At 38.6% G+C, this 26,144-nt stretch overlaps 1 protein-coding gene across 1 annotated transcript; it reads left to right on the top strand.

Moving 5' to 3' along the window:
* The first annotated feature begins 4,611 nt into the window (after positions 1–4,611).
* DECR1 (2,4-dienoyl-CoA reductase 1) lies at positions 4,612–22,306 on the top strand. Its single transcript, XM_074577402.1, has 10 exons — positions 4,612–4,973; positions 8,102–8,304; positions 9,251–9,308; positions 9,438–9,524; positions 13,989–14,136; positions 17,276–17,375; positions 18,690–18,762; positions 19,756–19,902; positions 20,217–20,279; positions 20,377–22,306. Exons 1-10 carry the CDS (start codon positions 4,899–4,901, stop codon positions 20,434–20,436), a joined length of 1,014 nt encoding a protein of 337 aa, XP_074433503.1. The 5' UTR covers positions 4,612–4,898; the 3' UTR covers positions 20,437–22,306.
* Positions 22,307–26,144: the final 3,838 nt, after the last annotated feature.

Below are 26,144 nucleotides of genomic sequence, written 5' to 3' on the forward strand. Positions count from 1 at the left end.
AACTCTATCCTAATTGGTATAGGAGTACATACTTGATATATAGAAAAACATAGAAGCGATTAACTACTTCTTGTTATTCCATCCTTGGTGATTAACTACTTCTGATTGTCTCCTCATTATCACTATCTGTAACATCAGCTCAGTGACTAACTATTTTACACAGTAAGAAGGTCAGTAATTAGCTATTTTCTCACACAATAAGACAGTTAGTAAGAAACAATTATTTTAGAAACAAAGCAGAGGCCTGTCTTTGGTAACGTTTTGGCTTAGTTTTGCAACTCTTGTTTTCACAAAACTAGCTTATTCTAGCATCTCTCCCCTATCTACTCTACTCAATGTGTCAAGGCTTCCTTTTATCCAACTAAACCTAGCAGATGTTTAACCACTCCGCTTACAAAGCATTTCAAACTTAGCTACGTTCTTCCAGCAAGGAGGGAACCATATGTTCTTTTTAGCTCGGTATCATTAAGGCCTGAGGGACTCCCCCACCCCAGCGGTGTCCCTCTGTGCTGCCCTTCATAGCACGCCATTGTCCCTAACAAAATGCGTTGCATGAACAGGAAATGCTACAGAGGTTCATCTCTTAATTGAAAGCAACTTTTGGATAAAAAGAATACACTTAATAGAATTATAAGCACCCCTCCTATAAAGACAAGTTGAGAGAGTCGGGGGTGTTCAGCCTGGAAAACAGAAGGCTCTGGGGAGACTTTATAGCCCCTTCCAGTACCTGAAGGGGCCTACAGGAGAGATGGGGAGGGACTCTTTATGAGGGAGTGTAGTGATAGGACAAGGGATAATGGTTTTCAACTGAAAAAGGAGAGATTTAGATTAGATATTAGGAAGAAATTCTTTACTGTGAGGGTGGTGAGGCAGTGGAGCAGGTTGCCCAGAGAGGTGGTAGATGAGCCTTCCCTGGAAGTGTTCAAGGCCAGGCTGGCTGGGGCTTTGAGCAGCCTGGTCTAGTGGGAGGTGTCCCTGCCCATGGCAGGGGAGTTGGAACTAGCTGATCTTTAAGGTCCCTTCTAACCTTAACCACTCTATGATTTTATAAGTAAAAGAAAAAATGCCTGGGAGTTTGAAGGCCATTTGGCAGGTTACCATAGACTTGCTACTCTTACTATGCTGAATTTTCTGAAACAGCAGAGGACAGGTATGGAGAAGCCATACATGCATGACTCCAGTCACACACATTGGAGGTATGGCTCAAAATACCCATTTCTTCTTGTGCTCTGCTGCTCACAGCGTGCAGGGTCTCAAATTCCTGATGTCCATAATCCTATCTTCCAGCAGCTGGAGGGCAAATTTCTTCCTACTGGGCAATCAGCTTGCTTCTCAGGTAATGAATATGGGTAACTGCCCTTTATCTTTGCAAAACAATGAAAGCTTTTGGAGGCATGTCCACAGTTAACAAGTCTAAGCATCAGAAAACACGTGGAGTTGAAATGGAGTGAGGGAACCCAGGACAACATTTTTCTAATAGGAAAACATTAATTTAAAACATACAGAAATGTAAATACGACTGTCAGTCAGAAATGTTGTTTCTGTAGAATCACAATCTGTTTAATCTCCATGTGTTATGAATTTAAGTATCCTTTGTCCTTAAATGTTCATTTAGATACCTTTTTATATTTTCACTCCTGTGCTTCTCCTAAGATAAATGATCCTAGCCTCCTTAATCTCTTTTTTTGTGAGTTTTCTTCATCTTCTTTGCTTGCTTTTTTAGTCCGTCATAACTTTGCAATTTCAGTCAGTTTTGAGCCAGGATGACCAGAAATATAGAGCGTATCCTAAATGAGACTATTTCTCAGCTTTATATGACTGTAGTTAAATATTCTCTCTATTGCTGTCATTATTCTGTGTCTTATTTATCCTATTGGCTTGACTTTCGTGATCACAACCTCACATGACAAATCAACGTCATAAGAAACTGTATGAATCCTCTAAACCCCATTCTAATGTTTATACTTCCAATTTCCCTGCATTTATCCAATTTTATTTTATTTTATGGTACTGTGTTTTCCCATTCATTAACCTTCTACACTTCTTGAGTTTTTGCTGTCTCTCTAATCGTGATTGACCTAACTGTCTGTCCTCTAATTGTTGGTTTTCTACTTGTTTCTGTTTTCAGTTTATGAAGAAATGATTCAGCAGAGCCTGAAACTCAGAGACTATCAGAGCAGAAAGAGGCATTTCAGATATTCATATGGACTGCAGGCTTAACTTGCATATAACTGGTGAAATAGTACCACAGTTGGCTTAACCCCTGCAAAACAGTATCTAAACAGAGTATTGAGGTGATCTATCATTAAACTTTTGCCCTTAACAAAAATATAGGTCTGCATTATGTCCATGTTGATATTTTATCCCTGACCTAGGATTTTTTTTTTCTTTCATAGTAGCTTTTTGTGTCAAAAGTCTCTTGGACTATTTTTAAACTTGATCGTCAGGTGTCATTTCTTTTGTCATTTTGAGTGGCAGAAATGGTGCAGGCATGCAAGCTTACAATGAGGACTTGGGTTTCTGCTGAGCCTCATGTTTGCAACTTGGCCAAACCCCTGAAATTATGCCTGCCAGCTCTTATATATTCATTACCTCTTAGACATTTCTGTAAGAGATTATTGAGAGATAATTATCTTCGCAGAAGACTAGTGCTAGTTAAGACTCTTTCAGATCATGCTTTTCTAGATGTTATGGTTTTTAATTACTTTTTCCCCTACAGATACTAGATTTACAGTCATAATTTCTCATGTTACCCGACAAGATTTTTTAAAACACAGGTACATTCTACGCTGTAAACCTCCTGATTTACTTTAAATCAGAGATTGGATGCTTTAGTATTTCACTTTGCTGCTCTTCTGCTCTTAAACTCTTCTTAACTTGTAAATAACCATCACTCAAACTGAAGTAGGACTTTATAAAATGGAGCATTAGGCCAATTTATTTTCCTTGTAACATGCAGGCAGTCTGCCTTCAATTATATTTTTAGATAATGAGACATGAAAGTGTTATTGCAGTTTTTTAAATTTGTCTGCTTCCTAGTCTTGGAGACCATTTCCTTTGTAATACATAAAAATAACAGGTCTGGTATAGGAATTCCACCTCATCAGTGAAAGTTGCTGAAAAACATTTTCTGAAATTTAGTTTGGTCTTATCTTCTTGTTCACTTTTTTCATGACAATACAATGATTCTTTCAGAGGCAGCTGTTTGTCACATTTCTATCTTACAACACATAAAAGGTTTGCTTTTGTAGTTTGTTGCCTCTAACTTGTTAGCTTCGTTCCAGTGAAGCTTTCTAAATTCTGTAGTATTTTTTCATTTTAAAACATCTCTTGAACTATAACCAAGAGATACTTCCTTTCTCCAACTTTACTTTTGTTGTTCAGTCATTACATATCTCTCGAGACTCAGTGTATTTTGAATTAACTGATTTGAATGAGATATTACTATCTAAACCTTACAGTGACTCTTTAACACCTTCCAGATATTTGACACATGGCTTTAATGATACTGTGGGGAACTACTGCTTAGTGGTGTGGCACTATTGCTTCAGTGGCTGCCGGACAGTACGCAGGACCAATAATTATTTTATGTGTTCTAGAACTTACGGTACCAGCAAACAAGAGCATCAAAAATATTTTTCTCTAAAATTTTAACATTGAGTTGTTTGACTATTTTTATATACAGGATGATGATGACTAAGCCTTAGGATTTTAATTTTGATGCCTCTGAACTCCCACAGCAGTCTATATTAAGTTTGCCCTGAATTCCCTAATTCAGAAGTTGATAGTACAGACCCACTGATAGGTTTGTTGTCTCATGCAGAGTTTTGTAACTGCATAGATTCGTCGGTATGGTCTCTTCTCCTCAGAATCTGCAGTTTTCTCAAATCCATAGGTTCTGACAGCTACTGGTGCTACCTCCCACCCCCTTACCCTGCCATTCCTTCTGGCCAGATAGGGCTCTGCAGGCTTCTCTGCCTTGTTACCCAGGCTGCGCAAAAGGGAGGGCATCAGCCACTCGTTATCGTTCCAGTCAGCCAGTCTACATGCTCAACACAGAGAAATCAAATGTCTTGTTATCTCAACGTAATCCCCTGTAGATTAACGTGGTTTGATGTTCTCAAGACTGCTCAGGCCTTTTCGCAACTCAGTGCTGAATTTGAAACGAGGAATCTCGGGTTTGGCAGCAGTGAGCGCGGTGTGGAGTGTCGGTATGTGCGGTGGAGCCTCTGCGCTGCCGCCGTCCGGGCCCAGTCTGTGAACGCATTCCGCACAATCTCACCCCAAATGAGGCTGCGTGTTGCCCACCCCGCTTCAGAATCCCAATCAGCAGATTGCCCTCCCACCACTTTTCCCGTATTTCTTAAACCCTTTCCCCTGAAAACGCGTGCCAAGAACTGGCAAGACGGCCTGAGAGGAACCATGCCAGGGTACACAGGGCAGGTCAACTCCTGGTTTTAGACCCCACACGGGAAAAAAAAAAAGAAGATACTTTTATTTAGTGCCCTTCAAGTAGCACTGAATAGATGATTTGCAATAAAAAATCCAAACAATCCAGTAAAGCATATAAACTGAACCTAGTGCAGTTTGTCCCTCGCAGCTGGAAGCCGAGGCCCCGGGGCGGCGGCAGTGGCCGGACGAGGCGGCCGGCGGGGCCCCGGTTACGTGCTGCAGCGACGGCCTCGCTGGTTTCCCGACCTCAGCAGCTCAGCCGGGACTAGCGGCGGCGGCAGCGCACCGCGACCGACTGCAGACCACCCCCCTCCTCCCCCCACCCTTGCTGCCCGGGGACCGCGGGGCGGCCCGACCGCCTCCCGCCCCGGGGCGGGCGCTGGCCCCGGTCACGGAGCAGGCGCACAGCCCAGCGCCCGGCAGCCCCGGCCCCTCGTCCGGGAAAGATGGCGGCGGCAGTGCGGCTGGGCCGGCGCAGCGTCCGCGGCCGTGCCGCGGCCTGCCTCTCCTGCAGCGGGCGGGTAAGGGGCTCCCTGCCCTGGTGAGGCCGAAGGCGGTCGGCCGGCGCCTCGGGGGTGCTCCGCGACCTCGTTCCCCGCTCCCCCGGGGCTGTCCGGGCGCCCTTGTCCCTTCAGAGGGCACGGCGGGTCTCTGCGGACGGTGCCGCTCGCCTGACCGATGCCTCCCGGCCGTCTCACGGGCTCCCCTACCCCCGCAGCCGCCGGGAAAGCCTTCGCGGTGTCGGCGGGCGGGAGTCGAGCTGCGGCTGCTGGGGCTTGGGGAAACAGCCGAGCAACCCCCCGAGGGATGGGACACCCCCGAGGGATGGGACACCCACCGCGTCTCCTCAGCGCCCGGCGCGGAGCCCCGTCAGAGGAGCGGCCTGTGCTCCGCGGGCCGTGGTCCCTGCTCCACCGCAGGGCAGTTCCCGTTTCTCTCCCATTGCTGTGGAGGCATTGCTGTCGCTCTTGAGTCCCAATAGCAAAGTTATGCAGGACCATTTAAGTGGAGAGGTTTGAACGTTGCCGTCCCAGCAGTGCCATAGCTGATCTGTGTGGGCGTTGCTGGAGGACATTTCCAGTGCGTTCTTGCCCAGGCACAGTCCTTCTTACCAGTGACTGACTGACTCTGTGCTTCCAGCAGGGCCTTCTGCGGTAATTCATGGTTCGCTTCCACCCCCTGGGTGATGTTTGTTTTTTTGGTTTGTTCACATTTTGGGTTTGTTGTTTCTTGGCTTCCTTATACCTCTGGTTACACCGGAGGTTTCCTTTAAAACCTTGACCTTAAATAGTGGAATGATTAAATTGGGTGGATCCTGTAATGGAAGCCCCTTGTGCAAGCTAGTAAATGAGACAATAGCGGTCTTATGAAAAGGTTGCTGAATTATACCAACTTTACTGGCTGCTTGATATTATTACAGTCATTTGTTAGTCGTCTTGTAGTCTTCCTGCCTGCCTCTTTTGTGGCCTGCTCCCTCATCTTCCTCCCAGCGGGAGGAAAGCTACTTGCATGGTTTCTGTAGTGGGGAGCAAGAGGAGTGGGCTGTGTCCACCACTAACGGAGCGCCTGATTAAGGACACTCAGTACTGTGTAGGGATTATGTCCGGTTGTCTCCTTATACTGGAGGAAGAGGGAGTCCAAATGCCGTCTTGATTTGCAGTCTCTGCCATGAGCTGAAGTTCTCCAGAGGGAGCCCTTCTCTCTGCCTGTGTACCTGAAGAGAGATGAGATGAGAGGTGGGCTACTCAGAAAGACCCAAAAGAGAATCTTCACATTTCCCTTTCCTGGATGCTTAATAGTATTCTATTACTCTGTGAAAATAAGCAAATTTTATTTTTGTTGCGAGAATTAAAAAAAAAAAAATCATCAGTATTTTAGAGACACATGACAGATCTAATCTGTAGAACTTTGTTATTGAGAAAAGTGTTGTGATATTCTTTGGATTTTCCACTTGGTCTGCTTGTGTTCCTTAGAACGCCCTTTGGTTTATTTTTTTCTTTGTGAGAAGCCGTTGCACATAGAGTCTGAGTTTCAGGAAGAATCCCTAAAGTACACATTTAATATAAATGCTGTAGGACTTGCTGCACTGCTTTGCTTTTGTGATAATTCTAGCTTTAGTTTGAGCTTTACTTTCTTAATTTTTTTCTACATAGTGCCCACAGCTCTTCTTCACTCTTCGTTTTTGTTTCATCATTTCTTTGGAACCTGTACTATATCAAATTGTCAGTGTAATTCCATGATTATTCTGTCTGTTTTCACCTGTGTTACTCATATGGAAGTGTATTATCACTCAGACGGATTCACAGTCTCTCAGGCCAACTTCAAGCTCCGAAACCCCCATCCCTGTGCATTATAGCTAAGACATGTATAGATTATTCAGCTACCACTATAAAATGTTGTCTTTTAATTTTAGTGTTGAAAATGTGAGTTAGTAAAGAGAACAACTGTTTTAAAATAACCTTGATTCTTTGTGCCAACCTATTGAACAGTTGCATGTTTTTATTAACGCCACCATATGCAAGGAACCATTCAGTCTTCTTTCCTAAAATTATACTAGATTTTTTTTTGTATTCAAGTAAACATATTAAAAGGCTCAAGTACAAATCAGTATTAGAAAAAATAAACATAACTCATGTTCTTCTAATTTTTTGCACATCAAAAATAAAGATAGTCTTGTCATACTTAGAAGTGTTTGCAGCTTCAGGTTAAGGTGACTTTTGTATTCTAAATAATTTGGGAATTTCTGAATTATTAGTGTAATACTGCTGTCCCAAAGCATTTAATTCAGTGTTTAGTTTAGGGCTTGAGTTAGTTTAGTGTTTTGGGATGCTACAAATTTCTCATTGCATTAATGGAATGTTTTTCTATTAACATGGATCACTAGATGTAATACTGAATTTTATTCTCTTTCCAAGTATGTTTTTAAACAAATACCAACCATATGTCTTTTTGCAAGGACCAGTTCATCGAGGGCCAATTTGCTGTAAATGGTATTTCTGCTGGGGTAGAGTATAATGCTGATAACTTAACCTTGCACAATTTTGCGTGGGAGATAGCATTGGTTTGCTTAGCAGCTCCAGGAGTGATGGGGAGCTTATGGAGTTTGATTCTACCTCATTTTCCAGTAAAGAAGAATGTTTCATTGACTACAAGAGTAAAGGAATAAAGCCTTGAAGCTACTACTGAAGCTTTTGAATTTGTAAATATTTACATTTGTAATCTCAAAATCACATGGATTTATTAGGGCTAAATTTATACATAAAGCACAGTACGTATGTGAATCTGAAACCCAAGCCCTGCTAGGAGTCTGTAGTTAGTTGGTAATGGTTTTCCACACACTTTAGTAAAAGTGTCAGACATAAGAATAACTGACTTTCCAAATACCAAAAATCACGATTAAAATACTTTTTTTCAGTAGTTCTCTAGTTGGAGTGGAACATCTAAAAATACCTGGGGTGCTTTCCTAGTCTAGTGTTAGCATTTATGTGAAGGTCTGTGTGTTTCAGTGTAATACAATCTAATCATTCTTACATTCAGTTTATAATAAGGCAGTTATGTTACTTCCATGTGATAAGAAAATCTAATCTTGCGTAACAGTCATGTATACAGAAATGAGAAAAAGCTAAGTTTCCTCTTTTTTTTCTTTCAGTTTTTCAGCCGTGGGCCAAATGTGCTGCATCAAGACAGCAGTGCACCTCAGGCTGCATTCTTTTCACCTCTTCAAAAAGTGATGTTGCCACCAAATACCTTTCAAGGGAAAGTGGCCTTTATAACCGGTGGAGGTACTGGGATTGGCAAAGGGATGGCAACAACTTTGTCCAGTTTAGGTGCCATGTGTGTTATAGCGAGCCGGTAAATATTAATGAAGACGTTTTAGAACTTTAACTTAGTACTGAATGCTGAATGAATCTGTTTTCTTCTTCATAATGGATCTTGCTTTCTTCATAAACTGGATAAATTTATTCTATATACTCTTTCTCAGTACACTTTTAAATTATAATGTCATATTGTAAATACCAGGAACTTGCAGATACATCAACAAATATCTAAAGGTATAACCAGCAGTAGGAAGAAATAAACTAAACACATTTCCATGAAATGCAGCAACAAAATAAACAACCCAGAATATTAGACATAAATTCAACTAAAGCGTAAAAGAACAAAAAATTGAAATGGCTGTTATTGAACATTTTGAATGTATTATTGCAGGTGTTCTTGATACAGATTTGAATTGCAATAAAGAATTAAAGCCATTGCTCTTAATTCTTACAACTTTACAAACAGCGTTGATTTTCCCTTGGTAATGATCTTTCTGCAGTTAAGTAGCACAACAGTACAGACTAGAAAAACAATCTCATTTTTAATCCAATTAAAGAGAAGTGTTATGACATTCATCCAAAAAGTGGTTTAGATATTTAGTTTTAAATCTGAATACATATGTCCCTTCAAAAATACCGGTAGAGTAGTAGCTAAAATGAAGTTCGTTATGATTATGTACTCAGAGTAAAGTATTTTTTCTAGTTTATTATGTTTGATTAGCTTAAGATAATCTCTTACTGTAGTCACTTGTGAGTTGCTTTGAAGTAGCACTAACCAGAAATTACTTAGTTTTAAAATTTTCTTTCAGAAAGTGATTAAACGTAGCTTTTATCTTAAAGCTCAATTTTAATCAAAATCAGCTACACGCATATTTTAAGTTTTAGCTCATATTTGCTCAGAAAAAAAAAATCAGATTTTATTATTAATCTGAATTGTAATTGCATTTAATTGAAATTTAGTGATGTGTACTTACTTCTAGGAAGCTTGATGTTTTGAAAGGAGCAGCAGAAGAAATTTCTTCAAAAACTGGGAATAAGGTAAATTTGTGAATATGTATTATACTTTAAATGGTTATAGGATTTTTATGTATTTATGTGCTTCTGTGGGCTTGTTTAATTTGAGTGATAGTTTTGAATTCTTACAGATGCCTTTTCATTATTATATAGGTTCATGCCATCCAGTGTGATGTGAGAGATCCAGCGTCAGTTAAGAATGCTGTTGCTGAAATAATCCAAGTGGCAGGACATCCTAATGTAAGTGTTCTAGTGAAACGAAAGAACTTCAGTCTTCATTACTGGTGATTATTTGCATAGTAGGTATAAAGAAAATGACTATGATAGAAAGTTAATGGAATCCAAAGAAACGCTAGAGTGTGGTAGTACTTCAAGACACAGCTAACATTCACAGTTAGACTGGTTACTGTATTCTTGTGGTTCTTAAAATATTTAGTGGTGAATAGACAAAACGTTGTCCTTACTCTAAGGACTAACATTGTCTTTGTAAACAGTTGGACAATTATGATGGGATTCTTTGCATTAATTAATTAACAGAATATTGTCCTTAAGTCCTCCTGAAAAGGTGACTTACCTGTGTTGATACTGAATTACACCTGTTGCTTATTAACAGAATGTCTCACAAATTAGAAATTGAAGTGATCATAAGTGTCTTTATTGGTCATTGCTTAGCTTATTAATACATACAAAGAAGGTTCCAATTTGAAGACTAAGTTCTCGTAAAATCGCTTCAGTCAAGCTAAGTATGTGTTTTTTAATAGTTTGGCACAAAACACAGAGCTCTTTACATCAGACTGTTGCTATGAGAAGGGTGATTTGGTGGAGTTTGAACAATGATAGGCACCAAATTCTGATTTGATCATGAAAGAAACAACTCAGATTCTGCTAGCTGATAGAAAGTGTGATGAGTTTGTTAACATTGATGTAAAGGGTAGTCAGTGAGACTTAAAATGGTTTACTGTAGATTTAACTATCATATGTGTATTGTAGACAGTTTGTGCTCACCAATAGCTTCCTATAGACATGGAAGAGAACCCACTTCTAAATGTGGTAAGAAGTGGAGAAACTGTTTCTCACAGCTGTGTGCTGTAGCAGTGCTATAAAATAAGGCAGCTCACTGTTCTGATTTGTAGACAAGATACTCTGGATATTATTTTGGCTACTAGTTACTGTAGTTTTTGGCCAAATCTTCACATCACAATCTCCAGGTTTTAAGTGTGTGCAGAGAGGGAGGAGACTTCTCCCTATACGTAACATTCTTAGTACACAAGCAATTTTCTGAATAAATACTTCATTTCTCTTTAATTTCATATGTTAAGCGTGTTTAAGAGAGACTGCAGAGTAAATTCAATATTCAGTTCTTTTTGACTAGTTTTTCTCTTAGTGACAGACATGACACGTATGTTTATGAATACTGCAAGCCTGGGTGTCACTGCCACTGTGCATGTGAGGTGAGGTCTCAAAGACAGAAGTCAAAAGCCTTGGAGAAATCCATGTAGACGATGTCCACTGATCTCCCCTCATCAACCGAGCAGGTTACTTCGTTGTAGAAGGTGATCAGGTTTCTCAAGCATGATTTGCTCTTGGTGAATCTGTGCGGGCTTTTCCCAATCACATACTTCATTTGACTTGGGGTAGTCCCCAGGAGGATTCATTCCGTAACTTTCCCAGGGACTGAAGTAAGACTGATGGGCTTCCAATTTCCTGGGTCCTCCGTTAAGCCCTTTTTGTAGATGGGGGAGACATTAGCCTTCTTCCAGTCTTCTGGGATGATCTCCATGATCTCCACAGCTTCTCAAAGATTATGGAGAGCGGTGTCACAGTGACATCAGCCAGCTCTCTCTTAACACCTTCAGGTAGATAGCATCAGGGTCCATCCATTTGTAGGGGGTCAAACTCCTGTAATAGTTTGCATATCAACTCTTCTTTTGCTGGTGGTGGGTCTTTGTTTGCATCAACCTGGACTGTTGTTCCCAAGGCCTGGGGCCCAACAGTGCTGGTAAAGACAGAGAAGAAGGTGTTGAGAACCTGTGCCTTTTCAGTGTTGTTAGTGACTAATTCACCTCTCCTGCTTAACAGCAGGCCAATATTTTCGTTCTGTTTCTGCTTGTTATTTAGGTACCTGAAGAACCCTTTCTTGTAGTTTTTGACATCTCTGGGCAATTTCAATTCGAGCTGAGCTTTTGCTTTTCTAACTGCATCTCTACATGCCCTGCCAATGCCCTTGTAGTTCTCAACAGGTATTCAACTGCTTTTCCGTCTCTGTTATGCTTCTCTTTTGTTTTTTTGCAGACTCAGAAGCTCGCAGTTAAGCCAAGGGGGTCTCTTGCTCCTCCTACTTCCCTTACCTTTAAAGAAGATGAATTGGTTTTGTGTTTGCAGGAGAGAATTCTTGAAAAACTGGCTCCTTTATCCTCCATGGAAGCTTCCCACAGAATCCTTCCCAGCTGAGCTCTGAGCAAGCTGAAGTTTGCTCTTCTGAAATCTAAAACCTTTGTCTTTGTACTGACCTTCAGCGTGCTCAGCAGGATCCAAACTCCACAGTATTGCAGTCACTGCAGCCAAGGCTATCGCTAACTGAGGTATTACAGAACAGGTTTTCTTGGTTTGTGAGTAGCAAGTCCAGCAGTGCCTCATTCCTGGTTGGCCCATCTAACATCTGTATGAGGAAGCAGTCCTCTGTGTACTCCAGGAACTTGATGGATGACATGTGAGATGCTGCATTGTTCTTTCAACAAATGTCTGGGTAGTTGAAGTCACCCATAAGAACCAGGTTCTGTTGACCCGAAGCCTGCTTAAGTGACCCAAATATTGCTTTGTTTGCCTTTTCATCTTGGTTTGGAGGTCAGTAGCAGATGCCTACTGTAAGGTCCCCCTTGGAGATGACCCCTCTGATCTTGACCCAGAGGCATTTGATAGGGCTTCCCCAATTGCCATAGTTGACTTCTATACATTCAAGGTTCTCCTTAACATAGAGCGCGACTCCTCCTCCTCTTCTTCCCTGACTGTCTTTACGAAACGTCTGATAGCTGTCCATCGCAGTCCTCCAGTCACGTGAATTGTCCCACCATGTTTCAGCTACTCCTATGATATCATAACTTTCTGACTGAGTACAGAGCTCCAGTTCCTCCTGTCTGTTCCCCAGGCTGCATGCATTGTTATACGTACACTTGAGGTGTTTGTTCTTCTGGCTCTCATCTTGAGAGGCAGCTAAGGAACATTTGTCACTGCTCTGGTTGGCCTGGCTTACTCCCCAGTTGGTTGCAGTGGTATGAGCATTCCCACTTTGGACCCCGAGTCCTTCAGTTTAAAGCCCACCTCACCAAGTTGACCAACCTGCTGCCAAAGATTCTCTTGTCCCTTCTATACAGGTGCATCCCATCCCTCCCTAGCAGGCTATAGTCATTGAAGAATGTCCCATTGTCAAAAAAGCCAAAACCCTCTCGATGGGACCAGCTACAAAGCCAGAGGTTGATTTGCATTATAGGTCTGTTTCTGGCTGCACCCATTCCTCTAACTGGTAAAATGGAAGAAAAGATAACTTGGCCACCAGTATCTTTTGCTTGCACCCCCAGGGTTTTGTAGTCTTCCTTGATTCTGCCCAGGTTCTGACTTGCGGTGTCATTCGTGCCCATATGAAACAGTAGCAATGGATAGTAGTCTGTGCTCTTGACATGTTCTGTGATTCAAGTAACCTCCTCAGCATCTTGAGGTGTTTGGATTTTTTTTTTCTTCAAATTGTAGGGAAGCCTTTAAATTGTATTTGCCATCTATATGTATAATTTATGGCTGTTGTAGTTTATTTGTTTTATATTCATGCAGTATGGGCTGTGCTCTGTTTTGTTATTGAAAATTCTAGTGTCTTAATTTGGCACAGAAGTTCTTCAAGACAAAGACTGTTTTATTTGCAAACCTACATTAATCTAGGTGCCATTCCATAAGTAATACACCATCTTATTGCTTCAACACATTATATTATTATTAAATACACAAGATTTGGCCATATAAGTTTTGGATTAAAAACTGCTAATGTGATGCTTAGTCCCCTTAAAAAAAAAATGTATCTACCTTGCTAGCTTGAAGCTAGCTAAGCAAGTAATATATTGAAAGTATCCTCTGCCTAATTATTGTTTGTAGAAAGGCACAATTATAAAAAGTGACAATTATACACCTATTTGAAAAAAATTTTGTAGTAGTTGCTTGCAGTTGACTAAATCATAATATTCTCTGTCACGACTGATGAGACTTCCTGTTATGCAACAGTCAGCTAATCCAGACTTTAGTCATCAGGTTACCTGAACTTCTTTTGCTTTTATTCCCATGCATCCATTACATTAAATATGATATGTGACCTTGGAGCTTGATGGGGACAAATTTTTCTGTTAGGATGTGCTTGAGATACTACGGAAAATAGTGACTTAAGTCACCCTCTGTATTTACAGTTCCTTAGTGCTAGATTAGTAACTACAGTAGTTTGGAAATACAACTCATTTTCTGTTACTGATGTGTATCTATGCTGCGGATGTTGAAATTTCTGACGGATTGTTTTCCCTCTCTTTCTTCCTCCCCACCCTGTCCCTCAGTTGATGAGGATTTTTTACTTTTCTGCCTGGAAACACTAAGATGTTCCTTGTAAATTCTTTGCTTTTATCTCAGGAAGAGTTGTTTTCATTTAACTCTCAAGTTTTTCTTCATGTGTTTCAGATTGTGATAAACAATGCAGCTGGAAACTTTATTTCCCCTTCTGAACGACTTTCTGCTAATGCATGGAAAACAATAACTGATATTGTGCTTAATGGTACTGCTTTTGTAACTCTGGAAATCGGAAAGGAGCTCATTAAAGTACAAAAAGGTATCTTAAGTTAAAGACAAATGGTAACTAAACATGGTGACATAATATTATTACTTGCTTTCCTTGCCTTGCTATTACTATAGACAGTTTTGAGAGTTTGAAAAGAAACACAATTTTTAACAATCTACACCTTTTCTAGAAAGAACCTTCATTTTGAGTAAAGCTGTACTTCAGTATCACACAGTAGAACTGGCTAGGAATTAATTCACTGTAGAATCTGCCCTTAAAATTGGACTCAGAGGCCATGAGGTTCAATATAAAAATCTGACTGCAGAGTTTGTATTAGTTGTAAAACATTTTTAAAATTTAAAAAATAAGGCTTTGTTTAAGACACAAGCTGTTATTTCTTTTTAGTCTTCTATGTCCGTGTTGGTTTCTTTGAGCAACTGAACTGTGGCATTTATTTAAATGAACAGCAAGTCAGGATATCGCTTTGAATTTTCCTGCTGCACTTAAATAAGCAAAATTCACAACTGTGGTATTTGACTAATAGCACTAGAGAGTTTTACCTTTGAGATAATTTGTAAAAGAAATTAAAAATTGAAATCAGTATTAGGTTTTATTTTCCCTGGTATAATTCTTAGTTCTAGACTACCTAGGATTTTAATCCAATATGTTGTCTTTACATTAAAAATATGATAGTTCTTTGATACACTATTTAGCGAAAGATTTACTTAACTGATTATTGTCTTTAACGGAAAGATAATGTATACCCTTCTATGTTGTATCATAGAGTATGTACTTGCTTTTTTGCAATGTAAAATGAAAATTGTTTTCTTTTTACGTTATCTTCTAGTTATGAATTTAAAAACATCGAGCTTTTTTTTTTTTTTATCAGAATGATATCATCTCAAATAGCATTTAAAACCAGTGAGCTATATTATGGCTTTCCATGTGCCCTCACTTCTGAATCCTTTTTTCTAGGTACAGCCACTATGTTGAAATAATCCCTTTGCATTTGCACAGTATTCTCTATCTCCTGAATTAGTGGAATTTCTTCAAAACTCCTCTCCAAAAAGTACTCACTGGGTTTATACTATTTAATGAGAACAATAATAAAGTTAATGTTGTTTCAATAAGTCTGTAATGGTTTTGGTCAGTTGACAAGGTATTTCCCACATATATTTTAGCAGCATATGTCCACTGTTCTAGTGCTAATATTCCCACGTTAAAAACACATCCCCAACTCTGACTTACTACATCATTATATCATTTGTGGCCTTCCAGATGCATGCAGTGTCTCCCTATAGTAACGTGAAATATGGCTTTAAAAATGCCTTTTTTCTCTGCTGCTGTTGAAGGAAAAACTACTTTCTTTGCTTCTGCCCTCAAACTTGGCAAAATCCAGAAGTCAGCCTTCATGTTGTCTCTCTGTCTTTCACTTCTAAGCTTCCGAAAGACCTGAATTTCTTTTGCTATTACTTGCATGCCTTCTTTCTAGGGGATTCTAACTGTAAGTAAGACCTTTTTATTTAAGGCTTTCTTTAAGATATGTTTTTGCAAGTAAATCAAGTGTGCCTGTTTGTCCTCTCATCCTCCACCCCCATTTTTACTTGCTTGTTTATTTGAGACCTTAGTTTCTGAAGTGATGGAGATGCTGCCCAATGCAAATATTTTTACAACAGTCTGACAGTTACTAGAACACTGGCACATCCTTTAAGTCTGCAGCGTGACCTACATTAAACCTAATTTAGTAAATAATAAAAGTGCTCTGCTTTTAGTCTCGTAAATTTGTACAGGTATTTAAAAGGGATTTGTAATCTGCTAGTGCATTATTTATTTATGCACTAAAGTTTTACAAAATGAGAGGAGTTAATTGGTTAGATATTGTCCATTTTATGAATATAGGCTTTAGAAATAAAAATTTTGTATGAACAGAAGTGTAGTTTAAACTTCAGAGCTGTAGATTTGTTAGTTGTTCTTGCTTCTGTGTTAGGTTCACCCACCTCACCTCTATTTAACCTGTAATTTAAAAATTCTATGATTTAATTCTGCAAAATGTATAATTAGCAACCAACTCTAGATAACTTCAAAGTTGTTGTGTATTTTTTGCCTGTGTTGCTTTTTCTTTTCAAAGTCTCTCCCTTTTTTATAAATAGGGTCCATGGTTTATGGGTATCTGCTGGTGTTTCTGTCAATGCTTGTTTAGGGTTCTCTTTAGTTTCTCTTGTGTAACATTACTGTAATCCTTTAACTGAGTCTCTACTTCATCATCACATACGTTCTTTCAGTAACTTATATTGTTTTAGAAATATCCCTTGGGTAGCTATTCTAATTAAATTATTTTTAAAATACAGTAAGTAGAACAGTTATTTTAGTTACTGTGGCGTAAGTAGTGAACTGTAGTCCCTCGTCCTCCAGTGACAGAAGTTCATGCTAGTCATTGATCAGACAATTAAAATTTGCAGGCTTCTGTAAAAGAAAGATTAAATGAACAGTTGCAGTTTCCATTATTTTCCATATTTTTTTTGCCAAATCTGGTATAAAATGTAATATATAAAAGAAAGTGGTCTTTTTATAATACAGTTTGTTGTGATAATAATGAAAAAAAAAGCTATGCAGGTTAACTTTGTCATAAGCTCTACTGCAGAAAAAGCTTCTGAAAATTTCTTTTAAAAACTCTTATTTATTTCTGCATAAACTTTAACTCAAGCCTAAACTGCATCATTTAAAGATTATGCCAAACCTAATTGTTAATGCTGATTTTTTTTTTTTTTTTTTTTGGTGTGTCAGGAATTGATGAAATTAGGTCAAATTACCTGATTAGTGACTACTAGGGTAGGGCAGCTTTTAAAAAGACACTGTAATATCTTAGGCCTCCACTTCAGTAGAATTCTGAGGGTCTAGACCTTTGGAGCCTAATCAATATCTATTTACACTTACGTGGAATAACTCTTAACATTAATGGAGAAGAGGGAACTGAAATAAAAAGGCTTGAAAGCAAAGCTTCCAAGACTAGATTTTTAATATATCTTTTTACAACCCAGAGTGAAATGGTATCACTAACACTTGAGCTGCAGACTTCTGTACCACTGAAGCTGCTTTTTACCTTAAGTTCAGAGTTTGATCTTCATGCATTTTGTGTTTGTTTGTTGTGGTTTTGTTTTTATTTTTTTTTAAATGGTTTTGCAACTTCCAGGAGCAGCATTCCTGGCTATTACAACAATTTATGCAGAGAGTGGTTCAGGATTTGTGTTGCCGAGTGCCTCTGCCAAAGCTGGTGTAGAAGCAATGAGCAAGTGAGTAATGCAGCAAAACACGTGTTCTTTTCACATCTCTGAGATACTGTAATTGATCTATAAAGATCAGCTCTGGTTGGTATAGTCCTCCTATTCCATTGTATCGTAAGAGAACCTTCCAGCCTCTGGTATCCTAGCAAGAAAATAGCATGCTGACACTTCTTACAGAAGGAACCATTAACTGCTATTATTATGATGATTTTTATCACGAGGACGAGTGGATGTATTCTATCACAAGGACAAGATAGGGACAAATGGAACTACTTTTTTGGCAATAGCAAGTTCTAAAATTTCAATTACAGAGTTTTGATAATCAGATTGTCTTGCATTCTCTTTGACAAATAGGCACGTAAAGACAATTATTAGGGAAACTGTTCAAGGTCTATAGTGCTTTCGTCTTTGTTTTGTCCCAAGAAAAGATCTGCTTGTATTTGGGTGGAGTATACTGTTGCTTCAACTATCTAGTTTCATAAAGAAATGTGTTTCCTATCAGTATTTTAAGGTAAGGTCTTCAGTTATACTTAATTCAGAACAGTATAATGCGACATATCCGCGTTACTCAGCAAACAAAAGGATTTCTACCATTATTACCTATAGGGCAGTCCTTCATAGCAAATAGATCTTCCGCTGCACTTGGGCAGAAGGAATTGAATAGTTTTGCAGTCTCTTAATAACTAGAATTCTTTATCCAGAAGAAAATGAGGGAATGATTGATGGTCTTGATTTCTGTTCTGTGGAGCTGTAACTGAAGCGTGTACTTCTCAGAGACTTTATGACCCAGTTAATTCATTCACCGTAGTAGGTGATCTATCTGAAGTACTGCTTATGCAGAGAAAATATTGCTATAAAGCAAAATTATTCTACTGGTCCCATTTTAGAATGTAACCTCTGTTTTGTGTTATTTCAAAGCATCTAATGTGAGAGCTATGTTGAAGATATTAGAAACGCATACTTGTGGGATAGTCTAAATTACCAGAGAAAGATGGTGGCCTAACAGTTGTTTGTCAAGGAGTTCAGGTGCCAAAGTCATTTGTATGATTTATGCGGGAGAAAGAGTTGCTCCTTCATGTTGCTTTATCTATGATGCATCTATTAAATCAATATTGCTCTGTCTGTGAATATGATTTCTTTTTTTTTTCTCTTTTAAATGTTTTTGTTAAAAACAAAAAAATCCCTTCAGTAGAAATGCCTGCTTCAGGAAAATTCTAGTATTTACACAATTGATTCAGTTTCAAATATTATTTTTTTTTGCTGAATAGCATTATTAGTATATTGTTTTTAAAGTATTGATGCATTCTATTAATGAATTTTTAGGTCTCTTGCGGCTGAATGGGGTAAATATGGCATGAGATTCAATGTGATTCAACCAGGTCCAATAAAAACAAAGGTACATATCATGAAGTGAAACATAGCCTTGAATATATTTTGTAGTAAAGATTTAACTTTAAGATAGTCTAACCTTTTGTGTAACTGTTAAATTCAAGTATGATTTCCTTGGTAATCGAGACTGTGCTGGAATATTGAACACACTACCTTTCAATAATTCTTTTGTAAAATTGAATTTCTTGAACTTTTGAAACCTGCCACTGCTCCTTCTGCTACACTAATATAAATGAAACCTTAAAAAATTGTAATTGTTTCAAAGAAATATATCAACATATTTAGTGTTGATTCTTATCAGCTGTACGTACCAGGTATCTCAAGTGAAGTGAATTCGTACGCTTGGTGGAGTAGAAGTACCTATTTCTGCCTGAACTCCTAATTTTTAAACAAAACAGCTCATCAATTCCAAAATTTCAGAATCTCTTTTAGGTATGTGAGAACAGAATCTCACTAGTTTTGTTGAAAATGACAAAACTAGAAAGAGAAACTAAGCAGGAAATACGAAGCTTTGATATGAGTGAAAAGGAGGACTGGAGGGCTTGAAGGAAGTAATCCAGACCAGCTGGAACAGGAAGAAAAAAGAAAGCAGTCCTACAAGAGAAGAGAGGAGGATTCGTTTCACATTGAATCAAAATATTGCAATTATGAGCAGTAACAGCTAATAGTGGTATTACTACTACCTGTAAAATGTTTCACAATTGGTTTTGCTGTTGTTTTGGGGGTAGGGGTGCAGGGTTGCTGCTTTTTTTCTTTTTTCTTTTTTTTCTTTTTCCAGAAAAGCTTTTACCAGCTTGCCATCCTCAGTAGATGCAAATCAGTACAACAGGGATAAATTGTTTTCTTTTTCCTACTTTCTTTTTCATCCTACTGACAAAGAGGGTATAAACATTTTACTCACAAATGTTAACTTCCATGTTGTTTATGCAGACTCAGATCTCTGGATTTTAATGACTGATGTAGTTTTACATATTTTAAAAATATTTCTCTTAATTCTCAGGGTGCTTTTAGCCGCCTTGACCCAACAGGCTCATTTGAGAAGAAAATTATTGATAGGATTCCCTGTGGTCGTCTGGGAACTGTAGAAGAAATTGCAAACCTTGCTGCCTATCTCTGCAGTGACTATGCAGCCTGGGTTAACGGAGCAGTAAGTTTTGGTTGATCTTGTTTATACAACTAACCTGATGATGGTCTTGGTTTTGCTGATACTTTTTAAAGCCCTGGTTTCAGAATTGAAACAAAAAACTGTTACTTTGAAGTTCTTCACAAGCATTATTAACCTTTAGTTAGTAGCATGGTAGTTCGTACCTTTAAAAAGAACTTTTAAAAGTGATTGAACTACATTATTTTGAGCATGGGTTTTTCTGATCCAAATCAATAAAAGTTACTTTCACAGTTCCTAACAAGGGAATGCTACAGAAAACCCAGTATTATTAAGAACATTGTTTATGCTTTTTCTAGGTTATTAGACTGGATGGTGGAGAATATGTTTCTATGGCAGGAGAATTCAATGATTTGAAGAAGGTATTAAATTCCTTGCTTGACATTTTACATTCAAACAAATACTTAGATGTGTAATTATTATATGGAATTCAAATAAAACACTCTTTTCTTTTATTAGGTTACCAAAGAGCAGTGGGATATGATGGAAGCAATGATTAGAAAAACAAAAGGCTCTTAAAGTACATAACTATGGTGGAGATTTTTGGAAATGAACCACTACTTTTTCATGAATGTTTAGAAATGACCAATTGAGAAATAGCCTTCAGAATCTTTTGTATGCTAATTTGAATAAAAATATTTTGAAAGTGTCATATTTTGAATATAGCATGTATATTTTTTTCCATCTACAATCTAATCTGTTGCCAATAGTGAAGAACAGTTGTTCACTGAAACTTTATTGTTCTTTAGATTATGTTTTATATAGCCATGCCGTGGTCTACAATTAGCTTTTTTTTTTTTAATATTTCAAAGGATTTTTTTTGTTTCTCAGATATGTGGAGTTGTCTCTTAGTATTGTAATTCCAAGCATTTCAGAACTACCATAACAGAATGTAATTGTTAATCTCAGGAAAAACTAAGAAATTAAGTCCTAATCTTCCCACTTGAATAATAAGTCTGAAACTTGTAAATAACAAAGTTTCAATTTATCAGCAGGACTACATATACTGAGATAGGATGTAACTCCTGTGGTTACTTACAAAATCTTGAAATACATAACCATCTAGGTCTCATCATCTGCTGACATTTCCAGTCTGATAATTATGCTGAACTTTAAAAATGGCATTTAAGGACTAGCAATGCCTTTCTGAGGAGTTTGCTCTTTGCAATGATTAAGTTAATGTTCTTGAAAATGAGAAACTAAACATCATTTGCTATTAGCGTGTGTGTGACAAAGGGAGTCTTTCCATAAAAAATGGTTTACTTAAGACTAGTATAGGACATCAGAAATTCAGGACTGAAAACATTGAAATGTCATTGGTTGAGTTTTACAGAAATCCATAGGTTTCATTTGCATTCGCAGACTGGTACTAAAGAAGCTTTAAGATGGCATTACCTTCATATCTACTTCAGTTTATCCATCCCAAATAAGCAAGTGATTAAAAACCAACCAAGCAAAACCCAACAAACCATGTTTATTGCTGTCCGTCTTTTAGTATTATTACTTTTTTCAGATTAGGGAGTTGCCAGTTGTTTGTCCCCCACCTTGCTTCAAGCAATGGATGGAAGTATTAAAAAAAAAAAAAAAAAGTAACAGACTCTGGCCTTTACAGCCTGAAATCCATGCTTTTTTATTATTTTTTTTTTTGTTTAAATTGTTTAACCCAAGCTCCAGGCCATCCACACATACGGGCATGGACATAGCTGTATGTGCTTGGAAATTGATACCGTGATTTAAGAGTCAGGAATATAGAAACCATTAAAGGATGTCGTTCTTCAAGTGCTGACAGCTGTTTTGTCCCTTTACCCACACTTCAGGCGACACTTACATATGCCAGCATCTAACATAGATATTATTTGATCACCTTAATACAAAGCTGAAGCAAGCTATTCTATGTTCTACTGAAAGGGTGGACAATACTAGCGCAGGCTTCCACGTGCCAGCTTTCTCCTGAGAGTGATGATGAGGGGGATTGAATAGCATCTGTGACACTGATAATGAAACAAAGCAAATGTGTTTATCGTAGCAGCCTTCAGGAAGTCTCTTGAACATAATGTAAAGTTTTTTTATTGCATCTTGGGTTGTGGTAGGTCTACTGTCAAGATCAAATTCTGACACGGTATCCATGTCTTTTCCCCAAAAAGTGATTTAGTTGAGAAGTTTGGCCCATGTATACTGTTCTTTGCATGTTGTCCTTTGCATATACTTATATTTTCATTTTGTATGGCACACAGTTGCATATAAGGCTTTGACGCTTGGAAAAAAAAGTGTTTCAGAAAAAAATTGGAAGGTATGCATGTGAGCTGTGGTGTGACCAGGTATTTCTCTGTGGTATTTAATAGGGTATCCTCTGGAGATGGGCTAACAATAAAAATATTTTCCCACTGGTCTCTTGCATCCATGGATGTTTATGACTTTTACAATAGGAAAGTTTGTCATGTCATTGAAGTACTGGACTGAGATTGAAGATAACCATGTTCATGGTCTTTTTAATCTTGCATACTTTTTGTTATAATCCTGTGTACTATTTAATGTATTTCTTAGGTATTGAAAGCAGAGGCATTTTTTTGGTTGGGGGTAGGGTGAGATGGAAAAGGAGGGCAGAGGCGAAAAGGGGGCTAAGCCTAGCCCAGATACAATTATTTTTTTTCTGTATATTTCGGCAATAGGTACCTGCTTAGATGTAATGCCTGCTGATGTAGTAAATGCCATAAATCCATTATGCAGCTTTAAAAATACAGACCCACTATTCTTCTGCTCAGCCACCACTAAAACATTACTTTGCCTGTGTATGTCTTTTGTTTAGAAAGTAAACGTTTTGGAGCTCAGTTCAGAAATGTTTCTCTTCCACAGCAAAAGTCTGTGGGTTCCTATGCAATAGTACTTAAAGAATTTCAAGTGCTTTTGCAGTTTAAAATCAATACTGCTTCTTGACCTAAAATTAAAAAATGAAAAAGTTCTTGGTCTTTGTTGCTTTACTCATCAGAGAGATTCAGGCCAACTTTGCATCTAGGAGGAACTCACTTTAATTCATAGTGAACATTTCAGGGACTGAAGCTCTTTTCTGAACTGTCAGAGTTACTGGAACATGTCCTTTAAGGGAAGTGGTTTTTTTCTTTATTTGATAAGGTCAGAATATTAAAGGGAGGCCTCTTAAAGCCTGGCGTGTAAATAGATACTGGGTATTTATTCAATAACAGAACATTTATCACTTGCAGAAACAGGTATTGCTTCTGAAGTATCTTCTTCTATCTGTTCACTGTCCACAGATGAATGAATTATTAATTGTAAAGTGACAATTAATTTATTAATTAAGCAAAATTTAAATTTTAATGAGCATCTATAACAAGAATGGAGTTTATTTTATCTTACCTATACCAATGATATCCATTTCAAACCATGCAAGTTAGTTGCTTTTACATTCTGAACAATCTGCCTTCACAAGGTGTATACGATGCATTGATGCAGGTTTTAGAAATGACATATAATGTTTTAAAGAGTTACATGTCACTGGATAGTTTATAAAATGTTTCCTGATACTTAGGCTTAGTTAAGTGAAAAAACTTAACTCTGATCTAGCTGTCCACTTCTGCAGGAGAATGGCATAGTCTGGCTTGGGTTCATTTCCTTCATTAAAAGGGCTGTGAGACTCGTTAGGGACAGGAGAGGGATGTTACTATGAAGAGATGAATCTTGAACATCTCGAGTGTATGTTTTACCTAAATACAATTTCATTATTTGTTACTAAAGTAGCAGCATGTGACATTTGAACTCAGTAAAAGGACAAGAGAAAGTGGCTTTAGAGCGACTACGTAACCCAGGCGGTGTCTGGCTGGGCTTGGAAATTCCAAAAGAACCTGTTCCTAAATGCCCACGACGATGAGACTGTCCGGAAAGAGGCATAAAAGATCGTTAAATCTTAAGAGGTGCCCAGTCCCCACACGTGCTGCACAGCTGTGTGTTGCGCACACTTATCGCAGACCGACATAAAGCATAGTCCTCACAGCTCCTTTAATCCAAACATAGTGCAGGTGGGGGGAGATGGTATCCAACCTGAGCACGCAGCCCTGGAGCTGTTGCATTCCCCACCCTACCTCTGGTTGCCAGTCAGCCAAAACTTAAAGGGGAGTATGAAAAAGGTACTGCTTTGCGGCGTAATAATTTTGTGGAGAGGAAGTTGGAGAGACAAGAAAGTGGAGGAATGAGTGGGAAAAGGTAATGGCATACATTGGGGATGGTGGAAGGAATCAGTAGGGTAGCAGAGGCAGTTTAATTTTCATGGATCACAAAGAAAACTTTCCTGGTATCCAAATACCTTTTTTAAAATGACTTTTGCATGACCCGTCAGTCAAAGGTGTTAACGCTTCCATGAACTCAGATGAGAGACACTTTCAAAGGAGGATTAATTGTCTGTTTTCAACTGAAAAGTACATCTTGTCTGCTTGAATAAACCTTGAAATTACCCTTTTTATTTCAGTTGATGATTTACTGTCTTTGAACCTGTCTGTTACAATTTCTTAGATTAATTCTGTGCTGTAAAAGTGGTATTGTATTATAGTAGAGGCTTATAAACAAGTTATGAAAAATCATTTGAGGTTGCAAATGAAAGAGATTAGTTGCATTACCTCTTTGCTATGATACCAGAACCACTGTCAGTCTTTGGTTCTCCTCTTTCTGGGAATTCCCTCCTCTTGAATATTTCAACTACTGTTGAGAATATTGCTATTATTTACCAATTCGAGAGTCTGCTTTACAAGCAGAAGGTGGCACTATTTGAGGGACCTATGGATTCCTACCTGTCCGTACTGGCTTCCAAGTTCATTGGCACTTGAACTGCTCATTTATCTTTCCTTTTTTTCGCATGCTGATAACACACAAGTAAAGACGCTGAATTGCAAGGAAATTTGTACCTTTATCTAACTCCAGGGAGCATCTTGTGTTGTAGCTGCTAAACCGAGGTAAAATCCCCAGTCTTTTATGTGCTAATTTATTACGCAGTAAAATAAAATGATCTTTGGGATTTCGGTGCGTTGCCCTGCTTTTAATTGGTGTAGAACAACTTCAGTTGATTTCAGAGGGATTTGGAGGTGCTCAGCACTTCAGCAAATCAGGCCACATATATTTGGGTGCCTAAATATGGATTCTGAGCCTCCTTGTAGGCACAGCAGGTAGGTGTGGATTTCGGTTTGCCTCCACAACCAGTGATTATATCCATGGTTATGATAAGGGCTTAGTATAAATGCACAAAATGTTAAATGGAAGTTATTCAGAGAAAGCTAATGCTGTCTAATGAAACAAAGGCTTAATCCTAGTTTAAGTGGAGTTGAGCAGCAGCGTGCGCGTGTTTCGCGAGACGAGGTTCTTTTTACACAAAAGCGCTGCCGGGTCTCAGCGTCCTGATCTGTATTTGACATTTGCACATGGAATGTGCTGTTCAGAAATTTCGTGAGCTTGTGTGGGTAATCATCTCAAAGATGCAATAACGAAGTTGTAAACGGGGGGTGGGAATTAGACCGGTGCTGCGATACCGCGCACCTTCAGGGTAGAACAGCGCAGCCATGAACGAAAGCCGAATCGCTGGTTTCGAGGCCTGTGTTCAATCCCGGTTACATCGTCGGTGAAAATTAGCATGACGTTTGTCCGTAACGGGCTGTGGTTTGTGTCACAGCTGCCAGCTGGGTGGTGGCAGTGGCTTGGGACGAGGTGAGGCTCCTGAGACGCGCTGATGGACTGTGTGCTGTGGGCAAAGCTGGAAGCGGGCACTCGCTGTGCCCGGCTTGATACCCTTAAGGTTTACATCTCTCAGCAAATACTGCATTTATAATGCCAAAGGTTTTTAAAGCGCCTAATAGTTACTGGATTTTTATTTTTTTTTTCTTCGAGCGTTAGTAAAAGTGTGCTGCTTTGTGCTTTAAAATTAATAGGAAATCACCCCACTTGATTGGAATAGGAAACATTTTGTTAAGTTTTCAGCTCTACGCGTTCACACTAGAATGGGCTAAAATTTTGCACAGCTTGCAAAATTTCTAGGGCTGTGTGAGACTATTTACTAGCTTGAGTGCTTATTTAGTTTGACTACTTAATTAAATAAAATGCCTATTTTTAGACAGTGAAATTGTTAACAACTTCAGTAAAGTAGCTCCCGTGTAGCTACCTGTCAGGCAGTTTCTCTGTTTAGCAGGAACATGGCACACCTGCACGACCTCATGTTATTAATTTTTTGTGCG

This window comes from Larus michahellis, chromosome 2, assembly GCF_964199755.1.
Source record: "Larus michahellis chromosome 2, bLarMic1.1, whole genome shotgun sequence".
NCBI lineage: Eukaryota > Metazoa > Chordata > Aves > Charadriiformes > Laridae > Larus > Larus michahellis.